Source organism: Ixodes scapularis, unplaced genomic scaffold, assembly GCF_016920785.2.
Source record: "Ixodes scapularis isolate PalLabHiFi unplaced genomic scaffold, ASM1692078v2 PGA_scaffold2__306_contigs__length_199485367, whole genome shotgun sequence".
Lineage (NCBI taxonomy): Eukaryota > Metazoa > Arthropoda > Arachnida > Ixodida > Ixodidae > Ixodes > Ixodes scapularis.
This window is the reverse complement of record NW_024609857.1, coordinates 64,621,455-64,643,862: the sequence shown is the minus strand read 5'-3', so window position 1 is coordinate 64,643,862 and position 22,408 is coordinate 64,621,455. Positions and strand designations below refer to the sequence as shown.

Sequence of the window (22,408 nt, the reverse complement as noted above, 5' to 3'; positions counted from 1 at the left end):
CCCGAATCATGGCTTTAAGTCCCGAGCCCACCGCCATTACGCTCCAGCCGGACTTTTACATCTCCGCTCACGCCATACAGCTAGGGCAAAACATCCGGGCCTTAGAGCTGCTGCAAGCTCAAGTCCAGGCGAAGCGCTCCAGGAGCGACAGTAGGGAGTTTTAGTAGACCGTGTTTCCCGCTCCGCTAGCCCTCCGCTACGAAGAAACCGCCACTGCGCCTGCGCGCCGATGGCCTTGGCTGTAGAGTTCCGGGTAGCGGAGAGGCTTAGCGGAGCGAAAAACACGGTCTACTAAAACTCGCTAGTTCCTCGACTTGGCCTGCGGAACCGGAGACTTCACGCGTGACCATCTTCTTCCCCGCTGTAGTCCATGCAGACGGATAGTCGTCGCGGACGTCTCGTTAGAGATGATAGAGTTGGCGCGGAAGCATTTTCCCCACCCTAAGATCTGCTACGACCTGCTGGACATTTCGGCGAGTGAAGTGACCGACTTCGTTCTAAAATACGGCCAGTTCGACCGCGTGTTCTCTTTCTTCTGCTTGCACTGGATAAAGGACCAGAAAACGGCCATGAAGAACGTCGCCATGATGATGAAACCCGGCGGCGACTGCTTGCTTCTCTTCAACGCTTGCACCCGCGTGACGCTACTACGCAGAAAGCTGGCGAGGATGGATCATTGGAAGAAATACGCGAAGGTGAGGTGATGATTAGGGAGTTTTAGCGAGTCGTGTTTCGAGCACACGGTCCCGAAATTATGAACGGTGCAGCTGGTCCATTCTGTGAAACCGTACATGAAATTTCATATATATTAGTGAATCGCAAAACTTGCGCAACTGTGTAAATGATGAACGACAGCGCCATCTTTAAGTTAGTCATGTGAAGCATTCTGCAGCGTGCTCGTGTTTCCGTGGCTCGTGTTTCCGGCGTACGACTGATATAAACAAGACGGCCGGCCTAAATTTAGTCGGAATTTCAAGACCTCCGAAGCTGAATAGAGTAAAAGGTGTCTGAACGGTCGCAAAGGTAGGTGATGTGTCTCCCTCATCTTGAACTTAAATGGTCGTTCACGTTGTGTGTCGTTGTACCGAAGCATTTCGTTTGCTGGCGGTCGTTTGGACTCCGTAGTCTCAGAAATTCGTCTCCGATTACAGAGCCGCGAATCTTGCAGCTAAATCCACTCGGAAAATAAGTCAGCCTAAAGTTTATCTTTTTTTTTCTTTTGTTACAGGAGTGCGAGAGGTCTGTGCCCCCGACCGTCGACCTGGTGGGGAAGGGCAAAGATGCTCTCATGTCGTACGTGCAAGACCTCCTGAGGTCCGCCGATCTTACGCCAATCACTTGCGACGTCTGGCCATGGCCGTCGGAAAGCGACACCCTAGAGAAGGCGATAGGTAATCCAAACCTAATAATTGGATGGAAATCGACCCAGTACCATATATTAAAAATGTACACGATGCAAAAAAAAATATTTTTTGTTTTGTTTTTTGTCTTATGTACTTAAAACTTGTGGTCGGTTTGCCTTGCTGCATACCCGACCCGGAGGAATAACACGGAGCCAACGGTTTCAACAACAAGAAACTACATTTAATAAGACAAAGACAATCACAATACTAACATGATTACTTCAGCTCGGCGGAAATCGGCCGACTGCCATCGCGCCGCTCCTGTCTCGCCTAATATAGACCGTTTTACTGAAAGAGGGCGGGAGAGAAAAGGGGAAAGGGCTACCGGCGCTTTCCCCCTTTCTGATTGTGTAGAAAGAATGAAAGTCCCGGATGAGAGGCTTGGCCGGTGTTGGGTGTCTGCTGTGCCCCAACTTCGTTCGCGCTTTCTTTTTTGTTTTGAACACGCAAACTTAATTAGAGTAACGGGCTTCGATGGCAACAGTTCCCCGGTCATCGGGACACCATTGCTCGGTCATAGGGTGCACGAATAACGACAGAAAGCGTCGAATACTGTCCGAGGACCTATGTAGCTTGCAATAAATCCGGCAAGGCGAGAGCGGCTGCAATGTGTTTAAGCTCCATCGCTTTCCACATGACCCCGGTCTTGGCGGCAGTGGGTTGCGTTCGTAAACCGAAAAGACATATCCTCAACACCATCTTCTCGACTGTGCTCGGAACAGCTTGTGAATGGAGCGCGCACCGAACGCTGTACCGCCGATGAACATGGGGTACGCTCGCAAGGTGCGTGCCAGTTTTCTCGTTATAATTGCTGTTTCAGCTTGTAAAATTTTGAAACTGAATTTATCTTAATATTGATCATTTGCAGTGGTGACTGACTCGATTTCATCATTTACAACACTTAGTTGAAGGCTTATTTCCGCCGCCGAGTGAGGCTAGAAGTTGTTGAGAAGGTAGTTTTATCGGTTTTTCTGAATAGCGATCCCCTGTGCGATGCCAGAGAGCCGGCAAAAGCGCTCCTTGGCGTGCCGCTGGTGGGTTTTTTTGGGTTGTTTCCGTTGATTGGGCGCTTTGAAGCGCTGGATAGTCGCTCCAGGGTACGACTCGCGTGTTGCGATCTGCGTCTTCGAGCCCAGTGTGTACGTTTCTTTGTTCGAGTCATGGCATCCGCCAGTGCGGCAACGGGGGGAACAGCGGCAGCGAACGTGTCAGTGATATAAATTGGAGGTTAGTACTCAAAATGTTGCATCAAATAGTAAAATAATTCGTGGCTGCTTGGACGCTTTCTGCGGTTCGATATAAGCACATCTAGAACGTCTTCGTCGTTCATCCACAATGAAATATGAGAACACGGACATGCAAGATAAAAGCAGCGCAGCAAAACGATCTGTAGCAGCTCCGGGTGTTTACAAAAGTTAATTGAGGTTCCCGTTTCGTGTATCGCTTGTTGATTACTAAAAACGGCAGCGTTGAAATGGGTCTATTGCAAGCAAAAATTTCTGAATGGTTAATCATTTCCAGTCACGCGGAAAGCGGTGGAGCTTCAAAACATTGCAGCCGCACGTGCCTTGCCGAATTCCATGCAAGCTACGAAGTCCTTGGGCGGTATTCGACGCTTTCTGTCGTTATTCATGCACCCTATGACCGAGCAATGGTGTCCCGATGACCGGGGGACTGTTGCCATCGAAGCCCGTGGCTCTAATTAAGTTTGCGAGTCTAAAACAGAAAAGAAAGCGCGAAAGAAGTTGGGGTACAGCAGACGCCCAACACCGGCCAAGCCTCTCATCCGGGACTTCCACTCTTTCTACACAATCAGAAAGGGGGAAAGCGCCGGTAGCCCTTTCCCCTTTTCTCTCTCGCTCTCAAAATGGCGCTACCCACGATAAAATGACGCTACCCTCGGCGAGCGGCACGACGCGCGCGTGGCCGTCTGCTTGCCGTTACCTTGCGGCCGAATGATGGCCGCGGTATTTTGGGTACCGGGCAACCGTGTGCCCCCACACTCTCCCCCCCTTAACAATCGGGCATGTCTATCACGATGTCGTCGGCGTCGAGGGGTGGGGTGCGCTGGCGCAGGAGGTCCGGCCGGCGGCACTGGATCAGCGCGATGGCTCGCTCTAGGTCGCGCTCGTTCAGCCTATTGATGCGGGCGATCCTGTCCGCGTCTGCCCTTTCCCCGTGCAGCTGGCCACGGATGTGGGCCGCTCTGGATATTTCTGGCACCCCACAGAGTGGGCAGTGGAGGCGCAACTCCTCGGCTGTATATTGCGCAGCCGGCTCTGTGGGGTGGCGGTCTTCGAGGGTCCGCCCGCGGAATGGCTCCGGAATATTGGCTGGAGGGCAGCCGTTCTCGGGGCGGGGCTGCTGTCTCCAACGCAGGTCTGATGCCCAGCCGACAGAGGTGGCCCCCTCCAGTATAGTCCAGGTGGCGACGGATCGTTGTGGCCGGCCGCCGCACCGTCTGCACAGGCCGGGTCCGTTGGGCCGTCCTGTAGGGGGTGGCCGCGGTCCACGGTGCCCTGGGCCGCCCCTGCCGCGCCGACGTCCTTGGTGGCCCGGCATACCATGTGCCCGGCCGCCATGTCGTTCTGATGGCGGGGTGTGGTGACGGTTGTTGTCACGGGCCATCTTCGTGAAACAAGAGAGGGCAGGGCAGGTGTTTAGTTGCGACAAAGTTTTGCTGCTACCCCCCCTGCCAAAAAGTTCCAAATGACGGATCTGAGGTGGGCACACGATCGTCCCCCCCTCTCTTGAAAGGGGAGCAGATCCGTGGAAGCAGAAAACTACCCCCAAAATGCGAGAGAGGCGAAGACAGGAGACACACAAAAAAAAAGGTTCCTCTCTCTTTCGCGTCACCGACGTCGCAGGTTATACCGCCGCCTTGGTGGAGACAAGGGGGTTTCGGGAACGGGACTGCCGTCATTGTCGTTCCGGTCCTGCGAGGAATCTTCGTCTTCTGCTTGGAAAAATTGTTTAAGGTCGGTGACATGAACAGGTCCGGTTTCCTCACTAGACTCACAGTTAACTAGTTTGTAAGTGAGTGGTGAGCACTTTTCACGCACGCGAAACGGACCTTCCCACCTGTTGGCGAGGGAGGCTGCGAAGCCTCGAGCGGCGTCACTCAGTGGGTGAGTACGCCGGAGTACAAAATCTCCCACCTCGAACTGCAAGTCACGGCGCCCCCGGTTGTACTGTTCAGCCTGCTGTACCCGGGCGACGTCGAGATTTTCTTTGGCCTCTCGAAGGTTATCGGAGAAGCGCTTTCGCAGGTCCTCTGCGAACTTCACGTAGGGGCGAGGCCTTCCTCCAGACTCTGTAGAAAGGAGGCTGTTAGAAAGCGGGAATGCGAGCTCCTTGCCAAAATTTAATTGGGCAGGAGTGAGACCCGTTGACCGATTAGTGGTCGTACGGGTTGCGAATGCCAGCTCGGGCAGTCTTCGCGTCCCAGTCCTTGTGGCGCTCTGTGTAGGCCACTAACATCATCTTAAGGTTCCGATTTACCCTTTCTGTGATGTTTGCTTGCGGGTGGTATGGGGAAGTTCTTTTGTGCTTAATTCCCAGCACCGCGCATGCATCCACAAACACCTTACTCGTGAGATAGGAGGCATTATCGCTTACAAGCTGTGCAGGAAACCCAAACCTAGCGAATGTTTCGAGTAGACACTCCCAGATTTTTTGCGAATCTAGCTTCCGCAGAGGGAATAATTCGACCCACTTCGTGAAGTGGTCGGTTACCGCGAACAAGTATTGATTGCCGCGGGTACTACGTGGGAAGAAGCCCATGACGTCACAGCAACAAATCTGCCAAGGGCTCTGACTCGCGATTGGTTGCATGAGACCAGGGGGCTGGCCACCACGTGGTTTTGCCTTCTGGCACACTGAGCAGCTACGAGCATATCGGAGCACATCTTGCCTCATGCCTGGCCAGGTAGCAATTTGGGATAACTTTTCGTAAGTCTTGCTCCCACTGCTGCGCCCTGCCAAGGCAGAGTCATGCATGTATCGGATGAAAAGCTTACGTAGCTTGCGGGGTATCACGGTCCGGAACGCCGAGCCACCCGGATCGTCGTCGGCCTGGGGGATGTAGCGTAGCAGGAGGCCGTCGTCGCTCATCAAGTAGGAGTCGAACTCCTCGTCACTTGGGCAGTCGACTGGACCTCTTGCTGCCAGCCAAGCGGACACGCGTTGACAGAGCCCGTCATCCAGCTGCGCCTTGCGAAGCTCCTCGCGGCTCACCAATGTACCCCACCGTGAATCTGGGGATCCTCGTGTCGTGGCCGCGACGGTCACCAAGCCATGGGTATCCTGCGAGTGTTCCTCGGGAAGTGGAGCACGAGAGAGCGCATCAGCAACTTTGTTGGTTGACCCCGGGCGGTACACTATGGAGTAGTCGTACTGTTGTAGCGTAAGCGCCCAACGAGCAAGACGTCCAGCTGGATTCTTAAGTCCCCTTAGCCATGATAGCGCTAAGTGATCAGATTGAATCTGGAACGTTGCGCCATCTAGGTACATATCGAAGCGTTTCAAAGCATGAATAATGGCGAGACATTCACGTTCTGCGACACTGTAGTTGCGCTCGGCTGGAGTTAGCGTGTGGCTCGTGAAAGCAACTGGCCGAAGCACACCGCCATACTCCTGCAGCAAGACAGCACCCAGGCCACAGTCACTTGCATCTGTCTGCAGAACGAACGGCTTGTTCAAGTCTGGGAGCTGTAAACAAGCGTTGTCAGTCACGGCTGTTGAAAGGGCTGCGAATGCGCATTGTTGTTGTTCGGCCCAACACCACTTGACGCCTTTTTTTAGGAGGTGATTGAGCGGTTGCGATATCTCGGAACAGTGTGGAATGAAATCCCTGTAGAACGCAATCATTCCGAGGTATCTTTGTAGGCTCTTTACGTCATGTGGGCTTGGGTATTCCGTTAGCGCGCGCAACTTATCTTCGTTGGGGCGGAGCGTGCCGTTATCCACAACGAATCCAAGGAGGTTAATCTTGGGCGCGGCTAACTGAACCTTTCCGGGATGAATTGTGAGCCCAGCATTACGCATTCGCTCAAGTACAATGCGAAGGTGCTCGACATGCTCTTCGATAGTTCTCGAGAAAACAACCACGTCATCCATGTATGCCATGGCAAATTCGTACTTCGAGTTCCCAAGTACAACATCCATCAGGCGTTGAAAACTGGCTGGAGAGTTAGACAAGCCAAACGGCAGTCGGGTGAACTCGAACAACCCTCTGTGGCAGATGAAAGCCGTTTTTGGAACGTCTGATGGGTGAATCTCTATCTGAAGGAACCCGCGACTGCAATCCAGCGTTGTAAACACGGTCGCGTTACCGAGCGCGTACATCACGGAGGAAATGCTGGGGAAAGGGTAGCTGTCTCGTACGGACACATCGTTAAGCCGCCTGTAATCCACACAGAGTCTGGCTGTTCCGTCTTTTTTCGGGGCGAGAACAACGGGGAATGCCCAGGGGCTCTTCGACTCACGTACTGAACCGGTGTCGATCATTTCCTCGAGCGCCGCATCAAGGAGTGCCCTTTTGTGGACGCTGATTGGTCGAGGGTTGCACCTCCGAGGCGGCGCGTCACCGGTTTCAATACGGTGCAGCAGAATGTCAGTCTTTCCAGGTGTTTCCGTGAACATCGGTGAGAAAGACTCCAGGACGGCTTGCAGCTCCTGCTTCTGCTGGCTGCTTGCGGGGCACTTTCGCAACGATTCTCGAACGCCGGCAGGCAAGACGTCTGGCACCGTTGTGAAGTGGGCTGCAGTGGTCGAGTTAGGGATGCAGTCCTCCCTTTTGGTAAACGGAGTCAGCTCCGGTTGTTGTCCCAGCCGGTATCCACCACCAGAAAAGTCGAGTGTCATGCTTTCGCCTGTAATGAAATCTCGGCCCAAGATCACAGGTACCACAAGTCCTGGCATATAAAGAAATCGCTGACGTCGCTTCTTTCCATTAAACCGAATCTGCAGCCTCACGGCTCCTCCAGCTGTTATCGCTGTACCAGAAGCTAGCTGCAAACGGGTTTCGCACTCCCGGAGGCTTATCTTTTTCGCTTTGCAGAGTTCGAAAACGAAATCCCCTATGAGCGAGATAGCGGCCCCAGAATCCAGAAGTGCGGCAATGGGAAAATCGAGCAGAGAGAGATATTGTCATGCGCGGTTCAATGATGTTAGGCTCGGGCTGGATTCGACATACCGATGGAATCTGTGCCGCGGCCTGACCGCTCCCAGGGACTGCACCGGCCGTCGGCGAGTGGCTGTCTGGTTTCAGCGTCGCCGGCCGTAGTAGTTTCCCTGGTTGTTTTGGTTCCGGGCCTTTGCCGCCGTCTCGTGCCACCTCTTGTTTGTAGTGTCCAGAAGCCTTGGACACTGCTTGCGGTGATGGCCGGGCTGCTCGCACTCGTAGCAGCAGTCCGACGACAGTTGCCTGCTTAGGCCACCCGCACCGAGGTGCCCGTCGGACCGCCTCCAGTGATCGGATAAGGAACCACTATGGGAGGGCCTCCACCAGGCTTGCGACTGGCTGTTGTGGGGAGGGCTTGTTCCGTTGCGGCGGGGGTCAATGCTGCTGGGCTGCGGGTTTGCGACCGCACCGTGCCAGTTTTCGCCAGCACTTGCAGGAGCAGACTGATGAAGATGGTTCGCTTGAGTGGTGATCTCCGTTGGGCCCCAGCTTACGATAGGGCACGGCCAACGACCTCCCACCTGTCGTGGCGACCCCCGCCCGAAACCCTCACGGGCCTCGCTGTGACCTCCGGGGACCTCTCGGGGAGAGTTAGGCGAACATACGCTTATCCCGCACGGGATATCACCATGCATGCCACGCCAACTCTCCTGGTTGACGTGGTGGGGAAGGGAGGTCTCGTTCGGACAGTCCACTTGCGTGGAGGCCTCGGGGCCCCGCCATGCGCATGCCGGCTCGAGCGCGTACTTGGCTGGTGGCGGCGGCACGTAGTTCCGCTCGGCATGAAGAGCTTCCTCGATGAGGCGGGCGCCCCGGCCTAGCTCTTCAAGGGTCTCAAAGGTGCGGTTGATCAGGTAGACGTGGTACCTGGGGTGACACTGTCTTCTGACCCGAGCTACTCTGTCCGACTCCGGTGACTTCGGGTCCGCCCTCTTGAAGAGCTCTTGCATGACCCGAACGTACCGGACCAGACTTTCATCCGGGTGCTGCGTCCTTGCCTCGAGCTCTCGGAGAATCTGCGTCGCGTCGCGTAGCCTGCAGGCAGGAACTCTTCTCGAAGCCTTGTCTGGAAGTCCGCCAGGCTGGTGAAGGGGGTCTGTGACCCCAACCAGCACCTGGCGCTGGCTTGTAACGCCAGCGGGACAATCCGGTCCACGATGAAGGCTTCTGAGGCACCGGAGGCAAGGTGGTACGTCTGCAGCTCGCCCAGGAAGCCTGCCACGGACTTGACGTCGTCGTACCCCATGTAGACCGGAACAGTCAAGTGTGGTCTGGGCTCTCGCGGTGGGGTCTCCTGCTGGCCAGGCGTGTGGGCCAGGCGCTGCATCACGGAGTCGCACATCTCCGTGACCTTCGTGAGCAGGTTCATTTGTGCTGCTGCGGCCATCGCGGCTTCCTGCTCCCGCGTGAGCATTCCTGCAAGCACAAAAAAAAAAAGAAACGCCCCCAAAAACCCAACACAAGCGCGCAAAACGATTGCCGCGTTCACAAAGACGCGGTCACAAACACGCCAATACAACAAACGTGGACGTGACGGAAGCACGAAACAACGATAGGAAACACGGGGAATATGAAAAAGGCTTACCGAAAGAAGAAACCAAGCCCCGTGAAATTCCTGCGAGTGGGTAGCATACCACGGTTGGGCGCCATTGTGGTCAGTTTGCCTTGCTGCATACCCGACCCGGAGGAATAACACGGAGCCAACGGTTTCAACAACAAGAAACTACATTTAATAAGACAAAGACAATCACAATACTAACATGATTACTTCAGCTCGGCGGAAATCGGCCGACTGCCATCGCGCCGCTCCTGTCTCGCCTAATATAGGCGAGCGGCACGACGCGCGCGTGGCCGGCTGCTTGCCGCCACCTTGCGGCCGAATGATGGCCGCGGTATTTTGGGTACCGGGCAACCGTGTGCCCCCGCAAACTAAACTAAATCAGAACCAGATGCCGGAGTTTCAGAACAAATCGTTATTTTTTTTGGTAATTATAAACGATTAAAAAAAATTACATGTAACAATAGGGTGGTCGACGAAGGACAGGAATACAAGAAACAGGCCCCATTTCTCTACATTTGGACGAAAACGGAGGGCTCGACAACGCGTGGTATATTTTTTCCGGTCAACAAACCGCCGTCATTTGTCTTCGGGGACACTTTGTACTCCAACTCACAAGGAGGCTTCAGCCCTGCCAGCTGTGCTGGCGTGAGTGCGTGGCTCTAGGTTTGGCTTGTGTACATGCACTCGCGCGCAGAAGCTTAAAACGTCCGGTCGAAAATCACTCGCACTCGCCCGTGCCCTTATCCTCGAAGAAAACACGTGAAATGAAACAGAACGCCGGGCCTGCGCCTCTCGTCCTCTGACGTTTTTCAGTTCAACTTTATTGACTCCAGTTTGGAGAAGGAGACAGGGAAAAAAGCTACATTGCGTAGCTTGACAAGTCCCTGCCTCCCATACAGACTTGGGCAGATTAGTCGGCACTTGCAAAAACAAAAACAAGAAAAGAATACATACAGAACATTATACAGCTTTTGATATGCTGAACAGCACAGAACTTTTAAAATATTATTTTTCGTTAAAATACAATTGTCTAATTTGGTTATTTGACATATTTTATATGTGAATTTTGTTTTTTATGAGTTCATTAATGGTAGACGGTACAGTATACTGGAGCATTTGAAATCCGTAATTTGTTCTGGGATGCGGCACTCTCCAGTGCTCTGGACTACGCGTATGATAAAACGAAGAGTTTTCTTCCAGCGAAGCTAAGGAAAGGAATGATTTGCTATTATAATGAATACTATCTTTATATTTCTTTATTAATGTCTGTGTATATAAGTCAAAAATACAGGTCACTTTAAATTTTGAGAATAAAATATCGGCATGACTACTATATGGTACATTGGCTACTAAACGTAAGATCTTTTTTTGTGCGATATATAATCTGTCTAAGTTTAATTTTGCCGTATTTCCCCTTACAAGTTGGCAGTACTTTAAATGTGAAGCAAACAATGTGTTATATAATATAATCTTGACCCTTTCTGGTAAACAAAAACGATGTTTTTAAATAATACCTGTTATTTTTGATACTTTAGACATAACATGTTCTACGTGTTCGTTCCAACTCATGTATTGGTTAAAGAACACCCCCAGTATTTTTACCGTTGGAACAACTTGTATGGTTGATCTATCTAGCTTAAGTGGTATATCTATTTGCCCGACAGAACTTTTAGGGCGAAATAGAACGGCCTTTGTTTTATTGCTATTGATTTTTAACGAATTTCCCGTTGCACCACGAGCTAAGCACATTGAGAAAACTATTCACTTCAGATGAAATAATATTTATGTCCGTTCCTTGAAAAAATATGCTCGTATCGTCCGCATACGTTATTATCTGGTCATTATGTGAAATATTTATGATGTCGTTAATGTATAGGTTGAATAAAATAGGTCCCAAAACACTTCCTTGTGGTACACCTGCCTGTAGTTGTTTTAGATCAGAGAAGTGGCCATTGAGGTGAATGCACTGAAAACGGAAGCTCAAATAACTTCTTATTAACGCCGCCGCGTTTCCACGAATGCCATAATTGTAAAGTTTACTCATTAATGTGTCATGATTTAACCGATCGAAGGCTTTCGAAAAGTCTAAAAATTCCTACCGTTAGAATTTTATTTTCAAAATTTTTCAGAATTATTTCTTTCATATTCAACAGCGCAAGTTCAGTCGATCACCCTTTTCTGAATCCAAATTGAGAATCTGTAACAACTGAAAATTTTTCACAAAACTGGTTTAATCGAAAATGTATCAGTTTTTCTAAACCCTTTGAAAATATCGGAAGTACAGAAACCGGTCTATAATTTGATAAATCATTTTTATCTCCAGATTTATAAAGTATCGACACTTTTGCTATTTGCATTTTTTTGGGAAACATACCCTGTGATAACGATAGATTAAACAAATGAGTTAAAATAGGTGAAATTTGTGCAATCACATATTTAACGGGCTTTATTTGGATGCCATCAATATCGCAACTTTTACTATTGTTTAGGTTACAAAACACAGAGCTGACCTCATGATCATCCGTAGGATAAAAGAAGATACTTTCATTTATAAATCTCGATACATATAGCAGTGCTTCATTCACTCTACTGCGATCATTACTAAGTTAATAAAATAATCATTAAATTTGTTGGCTAGTTCAGCTCCTCCGAGTTTTTGTCCGTTTATTTTTAATGTTTTAGTTCTAGAAGAGGCTGACGTTTTTCCTAAAATCGAGTTGAGTTTCTTCCATATACTGGCACTGGTACTTAAATTGCTAAACATGTTAAAGTAATAGGTAGATTTTGCTCGTCTAATTAAGTTCGTTACCTCTTACGTCATCACTCTATGGTCACTGACAAGATAAGAAAGGCATGGAGGTGCCTCAGCTTTCCCCACGTACAGCGCGAGCCTCCTGCCTTTGATAAAAAAAACTTCGGCTGTCGTACTTAATCATGCGTAGTTATAACTAGGAACAATTACCAGTCACAAATATTAACCAGGCGGCACGATATGAATCGGGCCCCCGACCGTGCGATCGGCAGCACGACACGTGTGCTCGGTCCCACGAATTCGGCGGAGCTAAATGCTAACCTACACGCCATTGTAGGGCATTGATTCTTAATTTTGGAATTAACGTTTGTCAGTAAAGTGCACTTTCGAGATAACGTTCACCTAGCCGAAGCATCGTTCATTTGGCGGTTCGTTTTCGAGGAATGTTTTCTTCTAAAGTTAATTTAAAGCATTTCATAAGAGACAGCACTTCTCTTGTAACGCCTCGAAAGCAAGTGCCTTCTAACCATCTTTCCTATTTATTCCTGCGCTTTGCTTTAAAAAAGAAGATGGGCTACTGCTCCCTTTCAACCCTTGTCACGGAAGAAGAGAGACCCGTTCCCATCCATGATGTCACCGAATACGTAAAGGAAGCTATGGCCCAAAAAGAAGCGGGATGCCTGACACCCGAAGGCGAAATATTTTTTGTGCACGCGTGCAAACCCTGAACATGCAGGAGGTATCCTCTAACTACTCCTCATCGCAGGAAATCTGCATACACAGCATTTGAATAAAATTTATGAAAAGTATAGGTCACCATACTTTCTCCTTTCATTTTTTCATTTATTTATCTTTATTTGCTCGTGTTTTTATCTGACCAATAAGTTATTTTGTATTTCTAAGTAGGCGGTAGGGTTATGGGCCACGTCAGGCAGAATCAATCGGTCTTTTGCCCTGTTAGTTTAGACCTAGTGTCCAAATACACCAATTCAATTCAATTCAATTCAATAGAATAGCAGTATAGCATGATAGTGGTACAGCTGTACTACTGCCGACATATAGAACTGTCTGGTATGCGCCGTACCAAGTTTCCCAGTAAAATGAATCCGCCTTACAGGTACACTTTACGAGAGAATGAAACCGCTGGCAATGAAACGGAAACTACAATCAACCAGCTAGCGCAGTGAAGCCAGTGACTATTTTTGTTCTTAAAAAAAAGCGACATTTTCACGAATACAATGGATCATGCGTCATCGGACGGTATGGTTTTCTTACAAAATTTGAACATTTTCTGTAGATTTTCAAAGCTCACTGGAACACTGCATTACACTTGGGATATAACAAATTTAGTCCCTAAAGCAAAACTCAAAAGAAATTAAAAACTACCCGTGTTGTAAAAGATGCGTTTACAAACTCTCGCAGACCATTAGGTTCGTGATGAATGTATAATTGTATATGGAACTGATAATGAAGCAATTGCGATGGTTCGCCAAGAGTGCCATTGCATCGGTCATACATATTATTGCAGGCCGAATAATCTGTGTGCTTTTCCTTTTCCTGTTTCTGAAAATGTTTTCGTGTGGCTGATTTTCGATGTGCGTGTCTGCGGTACACGTACGCAAACTGCAGCTGTTTCTTTTTTTTTTTTTTTTATTTGAGCGTCGTGAGCTCACCCAGTCCGTCACCCATATACTGACGGCATTTGTTACCAGGTGCAACACACGTTAAAAGAATTTCCGGCGGAAGCTCCAACGCGGCCGAAAGGTAGTATACGTTTACGTTTCTAAAACAATGCGTTATTGCAATTTTTCTCCGTGAGTAATATTGCAATGCGCGGAATGCATGACACGCTAATTTAGTTCACTGCAGTGTAGCATTGTCGCCGTTTTTTTTGTTTCTTTTCTTAGCAAACGCGATTACATTGCCTGGAAACTGTCCTCCGTTCCACAATGCGGAGAGCGTGTCGTCTGCTTCTTGAGCGGGAGCTGCGGTGACGTCAGAAAGACGCCGAGCTCTGATTGGCTCTGATTGGAGGATAGGGGGTAGACGTTAAGGCAGCTTACTTTGATGCCTACCCACTATCCTTCACTCAGAACCAATCACAGCTCGGCGTCTTTCTGAAGTCAACTCAAACCCCTGCAAAAGAAACAGACGAACTTGCACTCCGCACAGCTTTTGGCTTCAATCAGACGTGCTGTGAAGCGGAGTATGGCCTTGGGCAGTGTCGGAAATGCCCTTTCGAATCACCCTGACTGTTCACTTCACCGCAACTTACTCGGAACGTCATCGATCGGTATTTTCTTTAATCAGTTCAAATAATCAAATGAACAGTCGGTATCATGTTTATAACATCTCGGTGCAAAAAGACTGGACGACTTTCTGCCACCAAAGCTGCATCGCCATTGGGGCGCGATATCACGCCATTGGTCATGTGGTCCGTATAAATCCAGACCTTTGCAAGTTAATTAAAAAAAAAAAAAGAAAACACGAAGGGGGTTAATTAGGTGGTGCATTTGTTTGTAAATGTCAATACGTCAAACTTAATTAAAAGTTACATACAAGGACGACACTTTTTGCTGACCAAAAATGAGCTATCTTTTTTTTTTTTTTTTCTGCCGTTAAAAAAAAAAAAAGAACTATTCTTCTCAGACATATCTAGTCACATAGGCGTAGACTACTGGGGTGCATCGGGGCTCGTGCCCCCCACCCGGGCCATAACCCTCACCGAGACGCTGTTTACGTGGATTACTGTTTCGGAAGCACGGGGACCTGGGTCCCAACCCCACAACTTCGCAGCTGGCACAAGCTGTTTATTTTTCCAATTTGTGCTTGCCGGCGCATGCGCCGTGGTACCGGCGATGAACACACGGCTAGCTGGCACGGTGATTGACATTGACACACTGCGACGAACACAAGGCGATATACATACGCTGTAAAATGTACCCCCTAAAATAATCTACAGGTAATTGCCAGTGTAAAAAACAAATTGCGCGGAAAAGCAACCCCCCCCCCCCAAAAAAAAAAAATGGAAAGTCTACGCCGCTGCCTAGTCAACAAAAAAAAAAAAAAAAAAAAAAAAAAAAACGAAGAGGAAAAACGAGAAAAGAAAATGGGAAGGACGAAGAGTTGAAATCAGCCCTAGCTCCTCTAGTCCTGCTCCGCAAAATGCTAGAAGCTTAAAAGGTAAAGTTAAGGAAGAGCTCTTTACTTGCCGCTGTTAGTGAGGGATTTATAAAGTATAAGCCGCATGTAAGCAATTTGGCAAGCGACGAAGACCCACTTCGCTGTCGCTCAGTCAGTCGCGCGACAAGGCAAACCGCATGAAGCCGACGGTAAGAAGCGACCAAGGCGATAAGTGACGCTTTCTAGGAATCCAAAAACCAAGCGGCACGATGTGCGACAGTGAGAATTCTCCGTCGCTCGTCGCTGACTTTCGTCGCTTGTGCCGTTGCTCGCTCGATCCCTTACATGCGGTCAAGCCTTAACTCTGTGGAAATTTAGAAAAAATGAAGTGCGAGCGAACGGATAGCTTTGATTGCTACTCACCGTCCGTGAGAGTTAGAGTTTCTGTACCTTTGAAAAGTAGTGGGGCATTACGGTGCCGGCGACGATCGCTGCAGTACTTTAGCTTGAAGCTCTGGTGTAGCACTGAGCTTGCAGCTCAGGTGTAGTAAACCGCTAGGCATAACCGGTACCGCAAGTTCTATCGTCGTAATTCTCTTCCTGGTTGCTGATCATGACGTTTCTGGAAGGCGATCGAAGTAAGGAAGCTAGAGACACAGATACTCGAAGTATGCCAGTAGGCTTTCATCATAATGTGTTACAAGCTAGAGAAAACTGAAACAATGCAGCGAACCCCGAGCTCAAGGTTTGCTGCACTGAGCTGCAATCCGTGCAGCCTGGTGTCTTCTGGCTACGTGATCTTTCGCTCGGTTAATAAATTCCCCGTGTATATTCGTATGCCGATTTAGGAGTGGGGTATCAGGCTGTCTAAGCCTTCCTCTATAAACTCTGATTGTGCACCCTTTAAAATGTACCAAAGGTTGGGCTCAATGCAAGGAGGTACAGCCAGGATGTAGTTATCAGGTGCGAAAGTTATGTGTCTAGGTTTTGTAGTGTTTAACAGGCAGGGTGTTCAATGTTTACACTCAGTACACAACTGGGTACTTCCCCAAACATCTTATTCCAAGCCTATATTAAGTTATCACCCTGCCTCAATCACGTCAGTCCTCTGTACACATTTGATCGCGTCCTTAACCGCGCGGTATTAACGTTTCTGGAGGAGAATGACATACTAAGCACAGTAAGCAGTCCCAGCATGGTTTTCAGTCAAATCGCAGCTGGAAACTGCGATCAGTAACGGTAACGCGTTCTTATTACATTAAAGGAGCTGTGCAACGATTTTAACGTTGAAAGAATCGGCATCTTCTTTTTTGACATTGTTCATCTTGTCACAAAAGACAGAAAACACACCTCCTTCCTTCGAAATGTTGCAATTCCGCCGCGTAATCGCGAGGCACATCTTAGAATATTCCCCGACCTGCAGCCGCGTGCGGCGGCCATGAGAAACACGCGGCGTGACGTCAATGGGGGATCTTGTAGAAAGATAGCAAGTTGTGCGGACACCTGCTCGATAAAAGGTAACTTTTCTATAAATCTCGTCGTTGCAACATAAATATGAATGCGTCAAAAACCTGGTTATCATGGACAACACTTTTATTATACGGAGTTTTAGTGGCGCCATCTATCCTAGGTCCACAAAATCGCCAGCTTTCTATGCTACCCCGAACAGCCGCCACAAGCTGGAGGGGCAGGGGGACAGGGCCGGGACGGGTATGGCCGGACCCGGATGAGACTTTCCTCCTTTCACCATATTGTTCGCGCGGCGCCCGCCAGCACATGGTCACGCGGTCGCGAGTGGCTGAGCTCTCGCTGCTCACTGATGACTCCAAAGAGAGAACTTTACCGGAACCCCGCGCCTACCCCATCGACGTCACCGCGCACGTGACCCGGAAGACGATGTACGAGTTGAGAGGTGGCAAAAACCTGGATCTTTTTTATTATTTTAAATAAAAACTAGGGTATCCAGGCAAAATCTGTTTTCTGTAGTTCACTTCAGAAGTGTCAGGCATCAACTTCCACAATCATTTAAGCAAAGCCCCGAAGTTGTTGCACAGCTGCTTTAAGGTAACTTGGGTTTGTAACGCGTTCCTTTTATTAGCAAGTAACGAGTAACCTATTTCGTTGCTTTTTTTTCGGTAACGCCCACAACAGTGCTTTCAAATAATGACTCTCGAAGTCGGAGTCGTTGGTGCCGGCATCATCGGGCTAACCACAGCCGTCAGGATCATCGAGAGCGTGGATGAGGTCCGGGTGACCGTCATCGCGGAATCCTTGACGCCTCACACGACGGCCGACGCAGCCATGGGGTACTTTGGAACCTACCTGACCGACGGCATCAGCGACGAGAAACTCAGGTACAGTACATCCCTGAAGCCAAAGACAATGCTCTTGACAGTTCCTCCATCTCCAAACACTTCCGGGGCTCATCAGCCAGTCGTGAAATGATCGGGTCAAGGGACACTGGACTAGATGCATGAGCGACGTCTGATGTAGGGAAAAGATAGCAGTTGCGCATGCTCGAAACGTTTGCGGAGTGCAAGTTCGTCTGCTTCCTTTTTGCAGGGGGTTGTGGTGACGTCCGAAATCCCAACTCTGACAGGCTCTGAAGGATAGTGTGTGGACCTCAAAGCAGCTTGCTTTGAGGTCAACCCCCTATCCTTCTATCAAAGCCTATCAGAGTTGGGATTTCGGACGTCACCACAACCCCCTGCAAAAAGGAAGCAGACGAACTTGCTCTTTGCATTCCACAGCCCCATATATGCAGCAAGATGGCACAGCACAGAAAGGGATTGGAAGACCAATTGCTGAATATCAGTTGCTCTGTTTGACCAATAAATAAGGCGAGTGTTATCGCTCTAGAATGGATATGCAATATTTTGAAGCGATGGTGGGAAAACTGCCTAAGCATCGGAACATATGACTTCGATCGCCCTTCTCATTTGATGGAACTGTTCAGATGATGATCAGTGAATCATGTTGGGTTAATTGTGAGGCAGTACACACTCGAGCACGTCCGACGTTTCTCAAGCCATCAGTAACAATCAGACTTGTGCCTATCTCAAATAGTCTACTCAAGATACTGTATCTCAAATACTTTTTCAAGTATCTTGGTATCTTGCAAATACCTTTGATCGAGAGTATTTGATACTATATTTTAATCACAATTTCGAGTATCTCGTACTCATTATCTCAAATACATTTTTGACATTCCGCCATTTTTCGAGTTTTTCGGTATGAAGTGGTGTGGGCGTGGCACGAGCAAACCTAAACATTCTTTCGAGCAACCAAATCCTCTTGCTAGCTCCGATAAGCTCCGATGACTTAAATTAGGCTCGTGAAAACATCGCATTTGCGCCGATTGTCACTCATATTTTACAGCAAAGTTCGTACAATGAAGGTTTTCCCCTCGCCTTCCCAAAGGCGCCATTTGTTTCCATACAGTTTCCCCCAAAAAAAAATTCTCAAACAAAAGGTGTGGTTTTACGGAAGTAAAGATGCCACCCTGAGTCGCAACGCAGACCGGGAAACGACCTACGACAACAATGTAGACTTAAGTGTCAAGAAAATAACAAATAGAAGAAAATGAGAAGTGAACACAAAAAACAAAAACAAAAAAAAATTGTTTTGCTTTTGTATATTTGACCCCGCTAAGACAAACGTCGAGGTTTTCTTTAGTTTCTTTTTTTTTCTTCAGTCCGTCACGTACTGGTCTCGCGAAAACTGTTGGCAAGCGAATATTGATAAGTTGGGAACAGGGCAGGGAACTAACTAAAAGCTGGATGACCTCTAAAAATCCGAACAAAGCGTCTCGCAACGTTAAGTGCCTTTCTGAACGCAACCTAATAGAAGCAGGTGCGACCACTGCCGTGGCTATTATGTGGGTTCTCTTTGTTTCCCATTCTCTCATATCCGTATCCCAAGTTCGTTTATAGTGAACTGCCCATATAGGGAATATTGCCGCGCGCAGACTTGCAGAAGGTTCTCGTTTATTCTTGCTGCGAACATAACTTCTATCGTTTCTGTTGTTCTAGAAAGTGCGTGTTCATTCTCGCCCCAAGCGCGCTACGCTCGAACCTTCCCCGCCGAATCTTCGAGATAGTGACTCATTCTAGATAAGAGGCCGCCCGCGACCTTGTCGAGTCAGTCTCGCCCCAGCGTTCGACTCTGCTGCCACGCCGACTTCGACGCCCGCGACGCTCTATTATTATCTTTTGTACTCTTTTATTTTTGGCACAAGTTCGCCACATTAAACGTTTATTTCTTCTTGTTTATTTCCTGTTTTCTTTTGGTCACCACCCGTGACATTTTGGTGGAGGTGCGGGGTACCGCATGCCCGTGCAGCGTTCTCCTCCAAGGGACCGCAGTGCAAGTCCGATTCCCGGCTCGGTGAGAAGACCACTCACCGCAGAACCTGAAATTCGGACCAGCCGCCGCACCAAGGGAGAGGATCCTGAGTACGGTTTGCTCCTGGACAAGCCCAAGCCGCAGAAGACGACGATGGCCAACCAGTCGCAAGCCCCCGCCGCTTCTCCCGTCGTCTACATGCCCGTCGCACCGCGGACGGCTGCCCCCTTCCACGGTGAACTCTACGAAGACGTCGAAGACTGGATTGACCAGTATGAACGCGTTGCCCGCCACAATGGCTGGACCGACGAGCAACGCCTGCACAACGTTTACTTCTCGCTTGAGGGAACCGCCAAGCACTGGTACGAGAACCACGAGTCCTCTTTGACGTCGTGGGACATCTTCAAGACCGACCTGAAGGCTACGTTCGTCAACCACCACCGCCGAGAGAGAGCCGAGGACCTACTGCGAACCAGGACCCAGGGCCCCAATGAAAGCGTCACGAGCTTTGTGGAAGACGTGCTCCGCCTGAGCTCCCGCGCCGATCCTCAGGCCACCGAGGGAAAGAAACTGCGCATTTTGATGCGGGGCGTCAAGGACGACATCTTCGGAGGCCTCGTCCGCAACCCGCCGGCAACCGTCGACGCCTTCGTCAGCGAGGCGACAAACATCGAGCGCGCCCTCCAAGCGCGCGCTTCCCACTACCAGCGGCAGCCAAGCGTCACTGCAACCGCGCTGCTTAGCGGTGAAAACGTGCCTGGTACGGACATCCGCGAAATAATCCGGGAGGTTGTCCGGGAGGAACTGCGAAGGTTGCTGCCAACCACCAGCCGTCCGCCAACCATTTCCATCGCCGAGGCTGTCCGAGAAGAAGTGCATCGCGCGCTCCAACCAGACGTTCCCGTCACCAGGGTGGCACCGGAGGAACCGACGTTGAGCTACGCCGCCATGGCCCGACGACCGCCGCAAGCTTCCCGCCAAGCCACGGCGCCACCCCGAAGAGACGCCCCAACGCCGCAGTACCCCCGACGGCCGGAAGATCAGGCGCACGTTCCCCCAGAGCGACCTGCGCCGAGGAAGACAGACGTCTGGAGGACGGCCGACCGACGCCCGCTGTGTTACCACTGCGGGGAAGCTGACCATGTGTACCGCCGATGCCCATACCGACGACTCGGGCTGCGCGGATTCCATCCAAGCGACCCGCGCCCCCGGTATGGCGAACGCCCTCGGGAGATCGACGAGTACCTGCGACGACCCCAGTCCCCCGAGCCTGCGTCACGCCGAGAGTTCCGGTCGCCGTCACCACGACGTCCAGCTTCGCCGATGCACCGACCCCGACGTGAAAGCCTGTCACCCCTCGCTCCACGCCGGGGAAACTAGGCGCGGCAACCCCTGGAGGTGGAGTTGCCGAAGACGACCGACGCCAAGATCCTCCACGAACGTCGGAGGGCCCCCACTCGAACGCTACCGAAGACCGAAACGACGCTCCTGAAACGGTGTCCAACAACCTAAACGTCATCATCGACGGCCACGACGCATCGGCACTCGTGGACACCGGAGCAGACTACTCCGTTTTGAGTGGGAGGCTCTCCCGCCGCCTTCGAAAAGTCACGACGCCGTGGGATGGACCTCAAATACGAACCGCCGGTGGGCACCTCATCACACCAGTCGGGCGATGCACCGCTCGCGTCGAGATCCACGGTGAGACGTGCCCTGTTAAGTTCGTCGTTCTGCAAGACTGTTCGAGGGACGTTATCCTCGGAATGGACTTCCTCTGCGAGTATGGCGCCGTCATCGACCTCGGAGCAAACCGGTTGACGCTGCGAAAGCCTGTTTCACCACCGGAGGAACCCAAAGCGACGTCATCTGCGGTCCGAGTCCTCGCCAGCCACGTGAACTTACCGCCGCGGTCGAGTGTTTTCGTACCCGTCGGGATCACCGAAGATTTCTGCGGCGAAGTTCTGCTCGAAGGAAGCCTCCAGTTGCTTCTGGGAAGAGGAATAGGCGTCGCAAGAGGAGTTGCTGAACTTCAGGATGGCCGCACTGTGGTCCTCGTCACGAACTTCCGAAATGAAGCGCAACACCTCACAAAAGGTGCAGCCGTGGGCCAGGTCGAGGAACTCCAAAACTCCGCCGCTGTCGCCGCCATTACTGACGAATTCTCGCCACCTCAGCAAAACAGTGCGTCGCCAGCGCAGCTCGACATTGACCCTAAACTCCCGGGCCCGAAACGACGACAGTTGATTAACCTTCTCGCCGAATACCGCGACTGCTTTGCCACGTCGTCGAAGGTGCGCCAAACCACCGTTGCGAAGCACCGCATCGTTACCGAGGACGACGCGCGCCCGGTGCATCGATCGCCATACAGAGTCTCCGTTAAAGAAAGGCAGGCGATCCAGGAGCAAGTTCAAGAAATGCTGAACGACGACATAATTCAACCTTCAAACAGTCCTTGGGCCTCTCCAGTCGTACTGGTTAAGAAGAAAGACGGGACGCTTAGGTTCTGTGTAGACTACCGGCAGCTGAACACGGTGACGAAGAAAGACGTCTACCCACTCCCCCGCATCGACGACACTCTAGACCGGCTGCGCCACTCTCGATATTTCTCATCGATGGACCTGAAGAGCGGCTACTGGCAGATCGAAGTCGACGAAAGGGACCGAGAAAAGACAGCCTTCGTCACGCCGGATGGACTGTACGAGTTCAAAGTGATGCCCTTCGGACTGTGCACGGCGCCAGCAACTTTCCAACGTGTCATGGACACCGTACTGGCAGGACTAAAGTGGCAGAGCTGTCTCGTCTACCTCGACGACGTCGTCGTGTTTTCCAGCGACTTCGACGAGCACTTGCGACGACTCCGAGCAGTTCTCCAAGCCATACGGACCGCCGGACTCACCCTGAAGCCGTCAAAGTGTCGGTTCGCTTATGACGAACTGAAGTTCCTCGGCCACGTGGTTAGTAACGAAGGTGTCCGCCCAGACCCCGAGAAGACTCGTGCCGTCGCAGCATTTCCAGCGCCAAGAGACAAGAAGGCCGTCCGA

General features: G+C 50.6%; 2 protein-coding genes across 2 annotated transcripts in view; both read left to right on the top strand.

Annotated features, from left to right (window-relative positions):
• The first annotated feature begins 407 nt into the window (after positions 1 to 407).
• Positions 408 to 13,079, top strand: LOC120848659 (juvenile hormone acid O-methyltransferase-like). The gene is made up of 3 exons (XM_040220674.1): positions 408 to 695; positions 1,229 to 1,391; positions 13,018 to 13,079. The coding sequence occupies exons 1-3, from the start codon at positions 408 to 410 to the stop codon at positions 13,077 to 13,079; spliced, it is 513 nt and encodes a 170-aa protein (XP_040076608.1).
• A 4,107-nt stretch (positions 13,080 to 17,186) lies between these two features.
• LOC120848660 (D-amino-acid oxidase-like) overlaps positions 17,187 to 22,408 on the top strand; it is a 51,746-nt gene continuing 46,524 nt past the window's right edge. The window contains exon 1 of the mRNA XM_040220675.3: positions 17,187 to 17,377. Coding sequence (XP_040076609.1) covers positions 17,187 to 17,377 — 191 coding nt within the window. The remainder of the gene's footprint in view (positions 17,378 to 22,408) is intronic.